Consider the following 17,157-nt stretch of genomic DNA (forward strand, 5'->3'; position numbering starts at 1 on the left):
TCTGGCAAAATGAAAAGTGAGCCTTTTTATTGTGTTATCAATTCACTTCTGAACAACAATTCCACAAAAAAACACTGTGCAAGAAATTGGTCTATGGCACACCAGAAATAAAAATCAAAGAGATCCAAAAATGTGGACGTTATGAGGAGCCTACGTTACAGACACCGATTACTTCCTAAGTACAGTCTTTACAAACCTTGATTGGCATTTGGCAACAAGATCAGAGTTTGGCAAATAATAATAATAATAATAATAATAATAATAGTCCAGAGAGAAAAAATTAAGAGCGCAAAGTATCAAGACGCGTGGCTTCTGCTCGATGAAGTAAATGCATTATTTTTACTTTGTTAATTAAAGTTGACTTTTTAAGTACTCGGAGGAAGGGGGATCTGCTCGGCATCAGGCCACCAGACCCAATGGTGGTGCCGTGCGGGTGCCCGGGCGTCTCCCGGCTCCGGCTGCGCCACCAGGATGGTCCCCAAGACAGGGAGGGAAGGACAAGGAAAATGGAGCAAAAAAAAATTAAATAGAAGCAATGTTTCCTCTCTCCCTTTTCTTTTGCAGTCTCTCTCCTTCCTATTTTTGGCAACAGCTTCACCACATGCTAAAAAGAAACGCCAGACAGATTCGGGCATGTGTTTATGGGCAAAAAAAGGCCTTTGTGGAGCCGGGGCCGCTGGCAGTGCCTGCCCCACACCCCAGCAGCGGCACACGGGCTCCGATTCCCCTTCGTGATCTGGAGCACTTAAAAAGTCCTGAAAAGTGTCTTTTTTTTGTGTTGTTTTTTTTCTCCTTTTTTTCTTTCTTTTTTTTTTTTTTTTTTTTTTGGCAAATGCACTAACAAAGTACAAGCAACTACTGTAATTTGCACTTATATTTATGCTATACAAAAACATCTACAGTATGATCACTGATTTACTCAGATGAGGAAAAAAATTAAAAAAAAAAAAAAAAGAAGTCGAGGATTTTTCCATCTAACGAGTTGCTCACTGAGAGACACCAGCACCCGCCGGCAGGCCCCTGCTGCCGCCAGCCCACCAGCATCCCCGGAGCCCCCAGCCCTCTCCCCAGGCTCCCGGGGGATCCCAAGCAGATGCTCCCTGCCTTCCTCCCAGCTCCGGCCGCACACTGAACCTCAACCCGCTGCCTCGCCCCTCGCCAGCCATCCCACCGCTGGCACCGCGGCACGGCCAGGGCAAGACACTGGGGGTGAGTGTGGCCCTCACGGGTGGAAGGACGAGGGGGGAGGCAGACTGACCCCAACTTGCTGGACTGTGGTGTGCCTGGCTGGCTTTGCCAGCAGAGCATCCCACTGCGTTTGCTGGCCCAGCATCCCACCGCATTTGCCAGCCCAGCATCCTACTGCATTTGCCGGCAGAGCATCCCACCGCGTTTGCCGGCAGAGCATCCTACCATGTTTGTTGGCCCAGCATCCCATTGCGTTTGCTGGCCCAGCATCCCACAGTGTTTGCCGGCAGAGCATCTCACCACGTTTGCCGGCATAGCATCCCACCGTGTTTCCTGGTGCAGCACCCCGCCCAGCGCCGCGGGTCTGAGCCACCCCATCAGCCACCCCAGGGGCTGGGGAGGGCTGGACGCAGGCAGGGCTGACACCCACCTGGGTGGGGGTGTCGGGGAGCCCCCTCGGGCACCACAAGCCGATAACGGGTGGGGGGCCCAACAGCCCCGGCCCGGATCCCGAGCGGAGCAGCGGCATGCTGTAACCTCGGCCGCTGGCTTGCTGCCGTGCGGAGTGCAGGTGGCTTTGGCTGACCTGCAGCTCGGGCACTTGCCTGGGTCACCGGCTATAGCACCATGCACTGGTCTCTAACATAGAGGAAGAATCAGCAATCTGGAGTAGAAAAATAAGGCTGGAACTGTACTAGATTAAGGACAGAGGAAATTCCCTCACGGAGAAGAGAAAGCCCTGCTGTGGCAAAACCCAGGCGGCACCTCAGGACTGCGCTCGCTTCCTGCTACAGGTGCGGCGTTTGAGAGCTTGAAGTTAATGCTGGATGAAAGATTTAAAAATCAGAAAACAACAACAAAAAGGCATTGCCTGCTGCTGTGCCGGGGCTGCCGGGTGATGCTCAGCATGGTGCCGGGCTGGGGACACGCATGGCCGCAGAGGGAAATAAATCCAGTTCCCTCCAGCTCTGTGTCCCCCCGTGCTCCCATCGGGATGGGACAATATCCCAGGGGTCACCAGCGACCTGGCACAAGGCTGGTGCCAGGACAGGACTCACAACACAGTGGCAGGGAGACGGAAGGTTTAAAATGCTCAGATCAGCAAAAGATCTTGGGAAAGCAGCTGCAGGATGTACCCAGGAGGTGCTGTGGTTTGTGTTAGTGTTAAAAACGTGGGGTTTTTCCAACTTTGTTTAAAAAGGCAAGTGATGGCATACTTAAAAAAAGTGATGGTGAGATACCTGCAACCAAGAGGTGTAAATGGAGCAGCTCTGCTGACCACAGCCCCCAGCGGTGCCCACCCAGGTGGCTGGTGAGTGCTGGAGAGGGGCCAGCTGCGCGCAGCCTGACACCCCGCAGCCCACCCCTGCGCCGTGGGAGGAAGCCCCTCCGAAGCCACCCTTCCTCCTGGAAGATGCCAACCCGCCCTCCCCGGGTACCAGCCACGTGTCCACAGGCTCTGCTCCTCTCCCTGCCTTCGAGCCAGCCACCGGCATCACCCCGTGCGGCTCCCAGTGCCTTGGGACCCAGCAACAGTGCTGGGAACACCATCAACCTCTGGCAAGCAGCCAGTAAAGCCTCCCAGTGCCCTGCCCGGACCAGCGATGCCGACCAGTTTGAGCACACGCAACATCCAGTACAGGCTGTAAGGCTTCCTCCCTTCCAACCCAGCCATGACACAGTGTGAGCGTGGTTCAGGGGTCCCCTGACAGCCAAACCCGAGGGTCTCCTCCAGCCCCGCTCTCCCCAGGGCGGCCACGGCCATGGGAAGCGCTCCCAGCCCCACGAAGGGCTCAACCACGTGCAGTTTCCATCCCAGTGGGAGATCATGGCATTTCAAACCAAATCGAAAGCACTGGGGGAATGGGAAAATTCCCAGGATTTCACATCGGGGACGTATTGGTTATTTTTTCCCCTTCTCTTCCCAAAACAAAACTCGGCACCACCTGTATTCACACACCAGCATGGGCTGCCTGCATTTGGGATAATTGGGAATGGATACTGGCGTGCTGGTTTGGAAACCGAACCGTGCTGTCCCCCACAGAGCCACCGAGCCCTGGGCTCTGCCCTGTGGACCCAGACTGGGCTCGGTCGCTTAAAACCAACGCACGGCACCCGTTGTGTCCCCGACAGAGCTGGGAGCCGGTGAGCGATGCCGCGGCTCAGACGCGCCGGCAGCAGCAGCTCCAGTGACAAGGAGGGACGCGGTGGGACTTCCCTAAGCTCTGATCTTTCTCCCGAGCATCCACCTGCCCCAGCGCAGAGCTGCTGGGCTCCGTCGCTGCCGTCGCTGCGCAGGGCTCTGTGGCAGGTGGCGGGAGGAAGGCTCACCTACCCGTCCCCTCTTCCTCATGGGCTGCTCCGCGCCAGGCTACCCCTGGCTCTGCGGCGTGTGCGTTTAACGTCAGTGAACAAAGCGCTCCCCGTTTCAATCGCATTTCAAGATTTCCAAGGGATGCGAAATGAATTATTTCTTCTGCAGTCTTACCCTCATCTCCCCGAGCCAACTGGGTTTAGCGGAACAAATTCCACTTGCCACTCTCAGTGAAAAAAAGGGAAATGGGAAATGCTGGTAAACCTGCCAATTTTAGTGTTTTGGACTCAAACTCTCCAAAAGGCCAATTTTAAAAAGTTTCTCATGTGATACTGCTCAACAGAAAGCCCCTTCCCTCCCCCTGCCCCCGGTACAGTCCCGTTTGGAAAAAACAGTGGTAACAGCACAGAGAAACCCCAGAAGCGATCAGAGGGGCCTGAGTCTGGCCTCTCCCATGCCCCGGGCTTCCTAACATTGCTCACGGAAACTCTCTTGGCTGATGGATCTGATGCTGGAGAGCGTTTCCCTGCGGTGCCGTGCCCTCGTCTGAGTGGAGCCATGCAGCATGGGGAGGGAGCCCCCATGCAGCGTGGGGAGGGAGCCCCCCAGCCTCCATCCTCCTGCCCCCCAGCCTCGCTTTACCCATTTGCAACAGCAATTTTCCAAGCTGTGTTTTGGTTTGGGGTTGTTGGTTTTGTTTTTTTTTTTTTCTTTTTCGTACTAGTTTTCTACAAAATAGCTCCCCACCTGGACTTCTCTCCCTTGTTCCCTCTCAAGAAACAGAGCGAATTCCTGCAATGATGCGCTAATTGGAAACTACTTGGATCAGACCCACTCAGAGCTTTCTTCAAAGCTTCTATGAGCAAGGTCGCGATAACTCAGGTCTTGCATCCCACTGGCAAACACAATACCCCCCCGCTGCCTCCACCACCCTGGTACCAATTTCAAATGCCACTATTAAAAATGCTTCCCCCACCCTTCAACCCCAGGTTGTTGTTTTTTTTCTGTTTTCAAATTTTGACCCCTCTCAGTGCGGCATCTGCCCAGGAGTAGACACCCTTCCCTAAACCACTTGCAATTTTTTTGTCTTTTGTCTTTTTTTTTTGTGTCTTTTTTTTTTGAGCTTTAAGTCCTATTTGAACCCAACATTTAGTGTTTACCCCTTGGCGCAGTTGTAAGTTTGTAGCTTGGTTTCAGTCGATGGAGAACGGTGCCCTGCCTGAGAGATCGCATGTGCCGGAGCGAGGAAAACTATAGGATGATACAAGGCTTTTTGTCCTTAAAGGGATTCTCCGAAGCAGGCACTCCAACCAGCAGCGGGTCATTCCTGGCATGTTGCTCGCAGTAATTCATTAGCTCAGAAGATGCTTTTGAGACCTAAATATTGCCAGAAAGAAGAAGGTTAGTGAGAATATTCAGGTGATGGAGCAGAGCTCAGCACTACCGAGCGCTTCCCAGGCTCCGCCGGGAGGATGAGAACTGACGTTCAGCTTTTTGTAACAGAAACTTTACGGAGATGGTGACAAACGAAAAGGGGAAATGGACGTGGAAAAAAGTTTGTAAGGCCTGACATAAAGTGATGAGTACGGGAAAAACACTCCCTGCTGAGAGCAAGAAATTTAAAAGAAGATATTATTGTCCCCATTTTTAAGGGCTTTGGGATAAAAAAGAAAGGAAAAAAAGCTTGCTTGAGAGCGGCCATCCTCTGATGTTAAAAACAGAGGTTTTGAAACCATTAGAAACTATTACTTAAGGCTCTGCTTATTTTAGTTCAAAGACGTCTTCTGGGAACTGAGAGCCCAGAGCAGCCCAGCGGAGGGGCCGGTGGTGGTGGGCGAGCAGCATGGCTGCACCATCTGGGAGGGCAGGAGGCACCAGCAGAGCCAGGCAGGGAGGGACCAGCAGCTCCAGAGACCAACAGCAGCCCCTCTTTTTTTAATTAACTTAATAGATGGTTGAACGTAGGGCAAACACAAAACGTGGACGCAACCAGACCACATCTGGAAGGCCCAGATGTGACCTGCTGTAGCTGCAGAGCTTTACGGCAGCGGTTCCCGTCCCCGGCTCCCTGCGGCTGCTCGGCACCAAGGCGATGCACCCCCCCAGCCGAGCCGTGACCGAGGGGGACGAAAAGCACCGAGTGCCACCTCCCCGCTCCAGCTCTCCCGCTCCATCACAGCACTGCTGGGGGTCATCCACCCTGCACACAGCCAGCGCCCCGGCCGCGGGCACCCACGGAGCGATGCAGCCTGCCCGGCAGGACTTTGCAGTCGCGTGCTGTGGTTATTCCATCTTTCAGCAGCAAAACCCAGAGTGCGAAGCCAGGAGGAGAAACGGCGCTTGTGACAAAACCCCGGGTCTCTGCAGCTTTGGGCAAACCACTCAAGCTGTGCTTCCACGCTGCAGGGTGGGCATCCTTCTCCCTTTTTTTTGATGCCTCCTGGAAAGGCAGGTCCAGAGACTGCATCAGACAAGGTGCTTTCGTGGGAGCCTCTAGGTATTCTTGCAATATTAAGTATTTGTGCCCTAACCAGTAAGGAACACGTCTAACGAACACCAGCTGCTGCTGGCCTGCATTTAAACATACTTATCACGTACAGTGGGATCCAAGAGCCAAACTGCTCTGCAGAGACAAGGTCAAGGCTCTGCCTTAAACCTATTACTCACGTAAGACAGTAATTACTCCTAATCTCAAAGCAAAGCAAGGGGAAAGAGATTAGCGAGCTGGCAGCATGGCTGAACCTGTTATGAGAGCAAGTGGCCTGGAAACCTCTGTGCTCCAGCTTCAGCTGCGGAAGCGAAGGGAAGGCTGAGCCGGACGCAGCTGGCAGGAGTCAGGCCCTTCCCCAGGTGTGTACGGCTGCGCGGGCTGGGGGCAGGGAAGCAGCGCGGCGGCAGGGCTCTGCTTCGGCTGCAGCACCCGGCGCCCCGTCAGACCTCACCGGGAGGGACCGGAGGGCATTCCTCCCTCGGCTGCTCTTGCTGCCAGCACAGCTTCACCAACAGCTCCCGGGGCAGCGCATCCCCCTCCTCTCACAAGGGTATCAGCTCATTCACCTGCAGGTCAACGCATGTCTCGCTGACCTCAGCCGCGAGGTCCGGAGAGCTGGAGCAGGCGTGTGACACCCTGGTTGGGAGCTGGTGGGCTTGGCACGCTCCCCGAGAGCTGGGTTTGCGGATCACAGCCTTACTGCAAGCTCGCCCAGACAGCACGTCTTCGCCACTCAGCCTAAATAGCAGCATGTTGTGGTCCCACCACTGTTGTTCTTTCCCAGTAAAGCATTTAAGATAGTCCCAGCTACAAAGGTTGTTAAGTATACACACACCCTCCTTCCTCCTCGGCATGCACGGTTTGGGATCCTGGAGCTGAGACACAGTAATTCTTAGCAGAGTCAGTAACGTCTGTGCTGGGGGAAGACCTGTAATTTATTCTGTCTTCCCTAAAACAGCCTTGCTGATGGGTTCATCACTATAGTCTGGAAAGTGGTGGCCCTAAAAACAGCCACAAAACCTCACGGCTTTAAAAAAAAAAAAAAAGAAAAAAAAAAAAAAAGAGAGATAACTCAAAGCAACAACAGCAGCTCCACCTGCACAGCAAAGCCAGAGATGACAGAGGACCTGCTGCTGCAGAAGTAGCAAGGACTGAAAGTCAAAGAAACCATTCTTTGACCAAGAAACAAAATTAAAAACTATCAGGTGGATTTAACACCCGTGCATTTAACAATATTTCAGTTTCACTGTGCCCTTCACCACCAGCGTAGGGGTTTCCTTTGTGTCATTTACTGAAAGGTGACTTTCCCTGACTGCATCTCGCCCCTCCCCTCCTTCCTGCCCCTCTGGGGAGTTTCTTGGAGGGACGGGCAGTGGTGCAGCCCCACCACTGCTGCCCACCAAGGCAGGGAAAGCCCAGATGCAGCGTGGCTGCAGAGCTGGGTGAGGAGTGCAGCTCCTCCATGGCTTAAAAGGCGTAAATTCAGAGCATGCCCCGGGGCGCCTTGCTCCCAGAGCGGGCACTTGCTGCCCACATGCTAATATTTGTCTCCAGCAAAGGCTGCTCCCCAGGGCTCACGTGGCCGAACAAGGCCAGGGACAGCAATCACTGAGCTGGTTCCCAGAATAGAGCGAAAGCTCCTGGAGGACCCAGTCCCCGACTCTCAGGGGACGCTGTGGCTGTGAGCACATTACCTGCTCCAACCCCCCACTGCCAAAGGGAGCTTTATTTCTGGGGCTCCTTTGCTGCCCCAGTAGATGACTGGTGAGCCAGCACACAGCTGAGAATAGACTCCAGTTTGCTATCCTGGACAACTGCAGCACAAAATTAACTTTCCCTCGTTCTACCATAAACATGCCTCAAACCAGAGTGAAGGTGTGCCACCGTCCTTTTTCATTTGCGAGAGATGGGAATAGCAGCAGCTGAGAAGTAACTGCGCAGGCAAGTAACTTTCTGAGACAAAATGGATATGGGCAGTGAAGCCAACCTGCAAAAAAATGGGGCAACAAGACTGGAAGGCACACGAGCATGCCTGGCGGAGCTGGGCTGGGGCCGGCGCCTGCAGCTTCAGTGCTTTACAGGTTGCATGTGCCCAGCTGAGCCCCACTGACTTACTGCAGAGGCTGGTCTGCCCTGGGATGGCACAGCCACCTCTGACAGCTGGGAGGAGCTGCCCAGGCTGCGCCCTTACCTCCTGGTACAAGCAGTGCCTGCAGGAAAAGGTCTTGTCTAGAAATGCTGCAATATGTGAGCCGGAGGCGTCACAGTAGCATGCATGTGCTCGGGGAAAACCCAAAGCACTCGCCCAAGGACCGTTCCCGCTCTGTCCCTGCCCATCCCAGGCATGGCACGCCATGCTGCTCCAGCTCCCGTGCTCACCTTGATCCTCTCGATGCCGGCTTCGATGCGGAGCTGCTCCACCAGCTTCCGGGCCTGCGCTATGTTGTTAGTTGTGGACATTGTCTGCCATCGGCTCCAGGCCCCAGCACGCGAGAATACTGCAAAAGAAGGAGGGGGTGGGGTGGGGGTTTGGCATCGTGCACGAAGCTGCCGTGCCACCATGCACAGTCTCAACAAGGGTCTGTGTCCCACCACCAACAGCCACGTGCAAAGGGCTTCCACGAGCTCTAAACTGATGACACCAACTTAATGTTTCCTGATTTTGCTTCAAGTTCTCCTTTCCTTTAACAGCACTCTTTTCAGCCTTTTTTTAAATTAAAAATAAACCAAACAGAAACTTGCCGACGAGAGGGGAAAAATGAAACTTTTTTTCTGCAGAAAGCCCTGCCAGATGTATTCAACTGACTGACTGGAAAAGCGAACCGAAGTTTTCCAGCCCGTGTAACCTGCCATGTGCTGCTGGCAGCGAGCCAGGCAGGGGGAACACGGACGGGAATGCTGCTCGGCCGTGACCACACACAGTTCCTGGATGTTCACCCTCACTTTCTATCTCCTTGTCACACCGCCACCTTTGTCCTGCCCTGACTCCTGTGCCAGGATTTCCTTGGCATAGCGAGGCTCCAAGCAGCAACTAGAAAGACTTGACACCATGCAAACTCAGACCTATGCTATTAATCCATTATTTTGCAAATTGATGTCCCTCAAAAGAGCAGAGTAAAAAATGAAGAGCTATTGATGGTCCCAGGCTGGGTGGAAAGCCAGGGCTCAGGCAAGAGGCAGAGGTTTCTCAGATGCCAAAGCACTGCATGGAAGCAGGGGACAAGCAGCAAGGCATGGGCACAGATATGGGGGGGAAGCAAAAGCATGAGAGGCACCAACAGCTCATGTCTCAAACAAACCTTCCACAAAAATGGTGCAAAATAAGGGCCTGCCTGAATGTGGAAATGAGCAGAGCACTGCAGGGCAAGCTGGAGCCAGAGCGCAGCAGGACCAGAGCTTTGCTGAAGCACAACTCCTTTCTGTGTGCCAAGTGTCCGGCCTTCGAGGGTCTTGTGGACCCCATCCAGCTGTCAAACCCTGCACCTATCCCCAGCTGTGCTGACTGTGGGGCTTTAATGTACCTGTCACCCATCTGGGTGCAACCTGCACGTGAGGCTGCGTCCCTGCAACCCCCATGCTGCAGCCAGGCGTCCCAGGTTAAATAACCTTCCTCGAAATTTCAAAGCAGCAACTGAAGAAGTTTGTCTATGAGACCAAAATAATCCATCACTGCCATTGGGACTGGAGCTGTGGGGTAGCAGCCAGGGCTGTGGCATGCTGGAGGGCAGCTCTGGCCACGCTGTCCGAGCCCGACTGCCGTGGCCAGACACCGCTCTCAGGTCATTTCTTTCTGATCATCTCCATGGGGCTGCTGCAGAGGTGTCAGGAAAAGTCGCTTCCTTGCCCTGCCCGGCAGTGACTCAGCCCCTGACCAGTCTGTAACGGTGGGGAACAGGGGGAGAGGGCTGCAGTGAGTACCACCTCCCACCTTCCACCGCCTGACAAACCAGGAGAGGATGCTGGGAGGAGGAAAGAGCCAAAGCAAACACAGGGTCAGATACCAGTGGCGCTCCCAGCGCCCCAGCCAGCCGCCCACTGCAGCCCTTCTGTGCTAGCTTTAATTAGAGACTCCTTCAGTCTTCTCCCCAGGACCGGCAGCTTCAAAGCAGATGCTGAACTGCTGCCTTTACTGGGGGGAAAAGAGAGGGGAGTGTCTGCCCCATCTAAAATCCTAGCAGACTTGAGCTGTCTCGCCTATGTTTAGACATTAAGGGAGTTTATTTCAGACCACAACAGCACTCTTGGGGATTATTTTGCTTGGCAGCAGCATGCAACGTGCGCTGCACTTTTCAATCCCTGAACGGCCTCAGCTTCATTTGCAACACTGAATGCTGTGGGAGAAAACAAACGGTGCTTCAGCCAGCGTTACCAACTCTGCCATGGGACAATTCCCTGAATTAGCAGGGTTATTTGGAAATCTCTGCCTCTCTGGTCCTGGAAGACATTAGTCAGGGCAATGGGGAGCCACACTGTTGAAATAAAGTTTGGCACTGTGGAAGCTGGGAGAAAGAAGCGGGCTGGTCCCTGGGGGAAGGATCCTCCTTCCCTGCTCTGATATGAAGCACTCCAAAATAGTGCAGGCAGCATTAGGGCCAGGAAAAGCTGTCTCAAAGTCAAGCTCTTTCTACATCTGTACCTTGAACTTGAAAGACCTCCCTACTGCAAACAGTGCACTCCTCATTGACAAAACAGTTGTTCACCTGGATAAAGAGTTAGCAGGCAGCTGGAGGAAAAAAATACAAACAATCAGATATAATTTACGTTTGCAGCAGCACGAGATCACCTGCTTGTACTTTCCCAGCTTCCTGTTTATGGAACAAGGCTGATGAATCAGTCGAGGGCAAGTTACTTAAGGGAACTTCTGCATCTGCTGCAGCACCGGGAGATGCAAAGCCTGTGTGCCCGTTCCTGCAGCATCCCGTGGCTCGGGCTGCACAGGGGACACCAGCGGGGCTGAAGAAAGGATGAGTTTTGCCAAGCACAGCATGGAGAGTCCTGCTGCACGGCAGGAATTATCAAACTAGTGTCTTAAAAGTCCTTGGCAAGGGGGAGAAGTTTTACTCCCTGCTCTCCCTGTAGCCCAGTTTCATGGTGTCTTTGCAAAGCAAAAGCAACACTTCAAAATCAGAAATGACGCTTTACTGGGGTCATTACAGTGTCAAAGCCGGCAGGCACCTGCCTTTTCCTGCCCCTGTGCTGCCAACCGCTCTCCAGCTATCCACCATCACCTGCCAGCCAGTGAGACCCTGCGCTGCCTACGGCAGCGATGCACTTTGCCTCTCCCAAGCGTAAAGTGCAGCGTCCATCTCCACTGAGCACAGTCAGTAGTTTTATAGCAGCAAAATCTGCAGCAGCAGCTTCTGCTTCCTCCTCAGCTTCTGTCACCCAGCAGCCACGATGCAGGGCTCCCTCCGGGAACTGGGAACTGAGGGAGTGGCTCCCCGCATGCCGTGCTGATGGCGCGGTTCCTCTTACAGCGCGTCAAACTTCCAAGTACAAATTTCAGCAGCCGAGCTCTCAGAAACATCAAGGGGAGTCTCGCTGGATGCAGATCCTCCTCCAGCTGCAGCCCGCAGTGGCTGCCCATCCCTAAGGCTCCTCCATGGCTCCCAGTCCAGACTGGCCAAGCCAGATCGGGGTGGTTGGGTTGGCACCGGCACTGCAGCCGTGTGGTCCCAGGCTCTGCAGAGCCAAGCAGGACCTGCATCACCTTCCAGCCCGGGCTGCTGGTGTGGGTCAGGGAACCCGGCCACGCTTCAGGACCGCTGCTGCCCGGCAGGAATTTAAAACCAGCTTCTGTTACCTTGGTGAATAATTAACCGAGCGCGTCATTAGCAACTGGAGATCATCAATACAAAAGATGCAGTGGGTTGCTGCACAGCACACGAAGGGCGTCCTCAGGATTTTTTAAAAGCCAAAACAAACTTTAAAGATGTCATTAAGCAGGCTTATAGGGGTGGGTAAATAACTCGTGAGGTAAAGGAATTTGGAAAAAAGCCACACAGAAGCAGAGTAAAGTATGTGTGATGCAAACCAGGATGACATGCAGGACACAGTTACATTGTCCCTTTTCCAATCTTTACATTTTAAAGAAATCAGCATTTGGAAAAGGACGGGAAGGTGATGTCTGCAGCTGGGCCTGGGGAGGAAGCCCAGGACAGTCAGGACACCCAGACGTTGTGCACATCCTCCTGCCTCCACTCCGTCATCTGAATGCGGAGAAATAATCCGTACAGCCAGGCTTCCTTCTGGCAAGGCGGGCGAAGCCTTTGGTGCTTGGCCACGACTGCCCCTGCCCACGGAGAGCGGCTGGCGCCTGGCCAGGGCAGACTGGCCCTTTCCTGGTACCTCCTCGTGACTCTGCACAACGACCACGCCGCTCACATTTTGCTGAGTCACGAACGGACATCGTTCAGCAGGAAATAAATCTTCCTGCATCTTTGCCAGAGCAACTTCTGCCCTCCTGGCTAACCCATCTTCCGCTTCTCCCCGGCAGCATTCCTGGGAAGGGCAGCACTGCCCAGGGAGGACAACCCAATTTTCAGAAACGACTCCTATTGCGCTAATGCAACGTTCACTTGGCATGCTGTTTTCATGCTGTCGTGTAAGCAATTCCAGGAGGGCTTAAGTCATCAGACGGTCTTGCAGCTCTCTGGGCTGCTGTCCCTGTTCCTCCAGCAGCAGAGCGATCTGGCAGGCAGCTGCAGATCCCAGACTGCGGAGGTATTAACAGGGCTCGGGCTGCAGCAACATTTCGCACCTCTCTGGTTGTAGGATACTGCATCGAGAAGTTAAACACTGAAAATTAATAAAAAGTGAGAGAACACAAGAGCACGGGTGATGATAATATTATCCAGTGGTGTTTCAAGGTCAATGCCAACAAAAGCAGCAGTGAGGGAGGGTTATGAAATCTTGCAGCAAGTAAACAGGGAGCCAGGAGTGAGGCGAGGGGCAGAACAGGCTCAAGAGTGAAGCAAACAAGTCCCAAGTTACCATTTGGCTCCAGGGCAAACATCCCGCGAGCACTTCTGCCTATTTTAGGAAAAGCACTTGAGGACAGAGTCCCAACAGTTCAGTTAGGATAAATTCTGGGACAACCAGGATTTGCTGTTTTAAACTGGTTTGCATATGTTGAACCGAAAGCAGGTCAGGATGCTCGTAACTGTGTCCTGCATCAGCTCAGTCTTTGACTCAAGAACAACCACAAATGCCCTCTTCAAGACCAGGTTTTGCCATTAAACAAAAGAGTTTAAAGGATCACAGTAAGAGTTACAGGAGCAGGTTTCTTGTGTTCGCATTCTTCATGTACCTTCAGCAAAAAAGGTTTTTCAGTGCTTACAAAGCAGGGTGCTTCAGGCAGCATGTTACTATCGGTACTCCAGTGGTGTTTCTGCGTGTTCCAAGCATGAAAAGGCATTTATACGGGATTGTTTTCCACTTTTGGTACCCAGTATCTGTTCTGCACAGCCCTCTGACGCCAGAGCAAGACTGACTTATGACTATGAAGCAAGCACCTCTGCTTCTCACTGAGGTTCTCTTTTTCATAAGCTAATTCTTCATGTACCAGGTAGCTTGCAAAGGTAATGATTTGGGCTACTTTAGGGGGTAAAAAAACCCCAACCAAAACCAGTGCAGCCCTTGAGTCAGAAGTGTGCAGCAACAGTGGTGACAGCAGTGCTGGCAGTGACGAGCTGTGACTCAGCACAAGCTCCGTGTTGAAGCAGACGCCTCCTCAGTCGAGCATCTCTGTCTGGCTCTGAGCAGGGCTCTGCCCGCTCAGCCCTTTCATCCATTTCCCAAGCCTGCCCTGGCAGCGCTTCCCAGCTCTGCTCGGAGGCAAGGGATCGCGGCAGGGAGCAAGGAAGCATCCACAGGAAACACGGAGGGACCCTTCGCCTCACCCTGCCCTCGGCGCCACACCGAAACATTACAACAGGATCCAGGTCACGAGGACGAAACTGCCACCCTTGGCATCGCAGCATGCCGAGAAACCAGGCTTGCCTCAGCACGCCTCTGATCTGCACCTTGCGAGACGCACGGCCCTGCGCTGCAAGACTGACACCCCACACTGTTAATCATTGACTCTGCACAAACCCCTTTCTCTTTTATGCAACCGGTGGCACCTGCACGCTCCCACCCGCAGCTTCTCTGCCGAACGGCAGGAAGCATTACGCTAGGAAAGAAATATGCACTGATCCCTCTGGTTTCTGAATTCTTCCCATGCTTCTCATAGCTGGAAGCAGCCACTCCTAGCAGGCTAAATAAACAAGTGAACATCTGAGTAACTGCCAGAGTTATGCTTCTTTTGTCTCCCCCCCCCCCCCCCCCCCCCCCCGCCCCCGATAAAAAAACAACTATGAGATTGGTGCGTATGGATGCCCTTGTGCTCGAGCTGCCAGATGGAAGGCACCGGAGAGCACACCTGCACAGCCCACAGCAGCACCTTCCAGCCATCCTCCTGCTGTGACGGGGTACCAGGGCACATGGTGCTGATAGAGGGATGAGGGGAGATGGCTGGGGTAGGAAGACACGCTCCTGGATTTCAGCCTTAACTAGACTGTGCTTCTAAAGAGCAGCTCAACCATCAGCAGCGTTTCACTGCTGCACAGCACGCGTGCGTTCACTGGAGGATGAGATGCCCCACGCCACCGAGATGGCACCAACTCTAGAGCCATGGAGGTGCATAAACCCATCTCCCACACAACCACGGGCAATGCTGCATCAGCAGCCCTGCCTGGCAGCCCAGGGGCATCGACCCTGGCTGGAGGGGCGAACCCCCCAGCCTCACCGAGTTCTGGAGCAGCTCCCTCCCAGACGAAAGCCTACAGCCCCTCCACCGGGGCCCTGGACCGGGGCCAGGCGCCTGCCGCAGCCCCGGCACGGAGCAGAGCAACACACACCTCACTGGAGCGATCCCGCGCCGGGCTGGTGCCAGGAAAAGGGGGGGGGGGGGGAAGACACCCACAGAAGGTGAGTCTGAGACTGGTAACCCAGTGTAAACCCGCCCGGTGGTTACTGCTTTTAAAGATGACCTCATGCTTTTTTGGAACAGAAAAAGGCTGTTAGGGCAATGGCATTTACTCCTTGTCTGGGCAGAACAAAGCCGGCTCCATTTTTCTTTTACACTTCCTGCATCAGTAGCTTAACAGCTGAATAAGCTATTGAATTTTTTCCTGAGTGCAGCAATTTTTCCCTTTTTTTTTTTCACCCCTCCTTTAAGACCTCCAGATTTCTATGGCGTGGGACAATACTCGGGGAGAGCCAAGCAAGGAGCTCAGCTGAGGAGCCATCCCAGGATGGAGAAATGCTCCTTAAAGAGGCAGTGGTGGGAAGCACTGGGCTTCGCTCTGCCTCTTGCTCAGGTTGAGGGTTTACACACATTTTGTTGTTGAAATGATCCAGCTTATTTTCCACACCTTGTTCTGCATCACCTGCAGCCCGACCAGCATGATGAGCAGGGGAGAGTGGCAGGGACAGACGCTGAAGCATTTCACTTTAGCGGTAAACAAGTTACCAAAGTGCCCGTAAGCTCCTTTAGATTTGTAAAACGTCCCTTCATGCTGTCCCTCCCCAGATAAATTGCAGCCTCCTTGCAACAGGTTGTAACTAGGCCACATTATTTAAAGATACTTCATGTCCCTTCTGCAGCCAGCAGCTCCAGCCTGGCAGTGACAGACCCTTCAGAGCTGCTAGCACAGGGGCCAAGTCTTGCACTCCAGCCCACTTTTAATATATCAGAAGCTTTGAATCACATTATTACCAGGTCAAGAGAAATCTTATCCTAAATTTCAGGTCCATACTAAAAGCAATTTGTCTTTTGGGGTTTATTTTTTCCCCCAGTTCCAGTATCTTGGTACGACTGCTTCCAGATGGAAACCACCCAACGCAACGTGTCAGAGCTTTGGGGTTTTTTTTTGACACACAGAAGTAAATTTGCTTTTTTGCACAATCTGGGTGGTAAAGCAGAGTGTTTGCTTTCCTATTTATGTTGCAGCACAGACACTCCTGAGCTCTGAGTGGAGTCTCTGGGGTTTCCCCAAGGGAAGGGAGTATCCCTATGGCAAGGCATGTCTCCAGCAAAAATGGGGACTGCAGCACGAAGGCAGGCAGAGCAGCATCCAGCTGAGGTGCACGGTGACACGGGGTACAGCCCTGGTGCCCTAGAAGTTTCTGCCCAAAATTTCAGAGGAGGCTTTACAAGCAGCATGGCTGCTTGCCACCTTCCTGGGTGTCTGTGTCACAAGTTAACAGTGACCAGCATGCAGTACAGATGTAGGAGAGAGGGCGTGTGCCTCATACAGCTCTGCCTTTACCAGAAGATCCATTAATTGCTGAAGGATTTTGTCACTTGCACTGCTCTAGTTTCAAACTGGCCAAGGGTTTTGGAAGGAGAGAGCATCCCTAGAGACCTGTAGCTCCATTTCCTTCCCATTAAAGGCAATGATTACCTGGCTGAGAGAGCGTGAAATCCTGCAGGATACATCTGCCAGCTAAGCTGCAGGGCATTCAAGAGAATTTGGTTCCAGGGTAGCCCGAAGCCCTCCCACCATTAACTGGCTCTGTCATATTAGGTCTGGCTTGAAACTCCCCCTTCTCTCCGATTTATCTGCAGCAGCTTTGGTGCCAGCTGGGTGGGGACCTCTGGCAGGACTGCCACAGCAATTACACACAATCACCACCCCGGTGCTGCAGATCGCGTACCATGAGTCACCGCAGCACATTCCAACCTTATTTTTAGGCCAAGCATTAAAAAAAAAAATAATAAAAAAATCACAGCACAAAGGTATTTACATCAGCTGTTACCTGGAGCCATCACCCGGAGGCTGTAGGACAACCAGTAAGGCACTGGGTTTGAAATGCAAAGCCAGCTGCACTTTCAGGTGTGTTCTTGGCTCGCGTGTTTGGGAGCTGCAGATACATTTGTGGTGCACGGGAGAACTGGCTGTAATAGCAACAGCAGGCATCCCTGGAAGGATCTGGCTACCCTCTTGAAGGTCTGGAGCCCCCATGGGGCTCATGAATTAGTCCACAGTACAATACAGGTAGCCAGATACGTAATAAATACTCCACCGTATAATTTAAACTAGGAACCAAAGCTGGGCTTTAGTCGAGGTGCTTAAGGGCTGTTATGGGTTGAGAGTAGTAAATAAATCAGAACTTGCAC

The 17,157-nt window shown here is 53.2% G+C and overlaps 1 protein-coding gene across 14 annotated transcripts in view; it reads right to left on the reverse strand.

The window, feature by feature from the left end:
* Positions 1–17,157, reverse strand: part of GNG7 (G protein subunit gamma 7) — a 79,285-nt gene continuing 62,128 nt past the window's right edge. For 12 of the 14 annotated variants that reach the window (XM_056335270.1, XM_056335274.1, XM_056335269.1 and 9 more), the window contains 2 exons: positions 8,373–8,491; positions 1–4,879 (listed from right to left, as the gene is read on the reverse strand). In XM_056335270.1, coding sequence (XP_056191245.1) covers positions 4,754–4,879; positions 8,373–8,453 — 207 coding nt within the window. In that variant the 5' untranslated portion in view covers positions 8,454–8,491 and the 3' untranslated portion in view covers positions 1–4,753. Of the gene's footprint in view, positions 4,880–8,372; positions 8,492–10,754; positions 11,758–17,157 lie in introns of those variants that run through there. The other 2 variants (XM_056335279.1, XM_056335278.1) reach the window with 2 other exon arrangements.

This window comes from Falco biarmicus, chromosome 4 (genome assembly GCF_023638135.1).
Source record: "Falco biarmicus isolate bFalBia1 chromosome 4, bFalBia1.pri, whole genome shotgun sequence".
Lineage (NCBI taxonomy): Eukaryota > Metazoa > Chordata > Aves > Falconiformes > Falconidae > Falco > Falco biarmicus.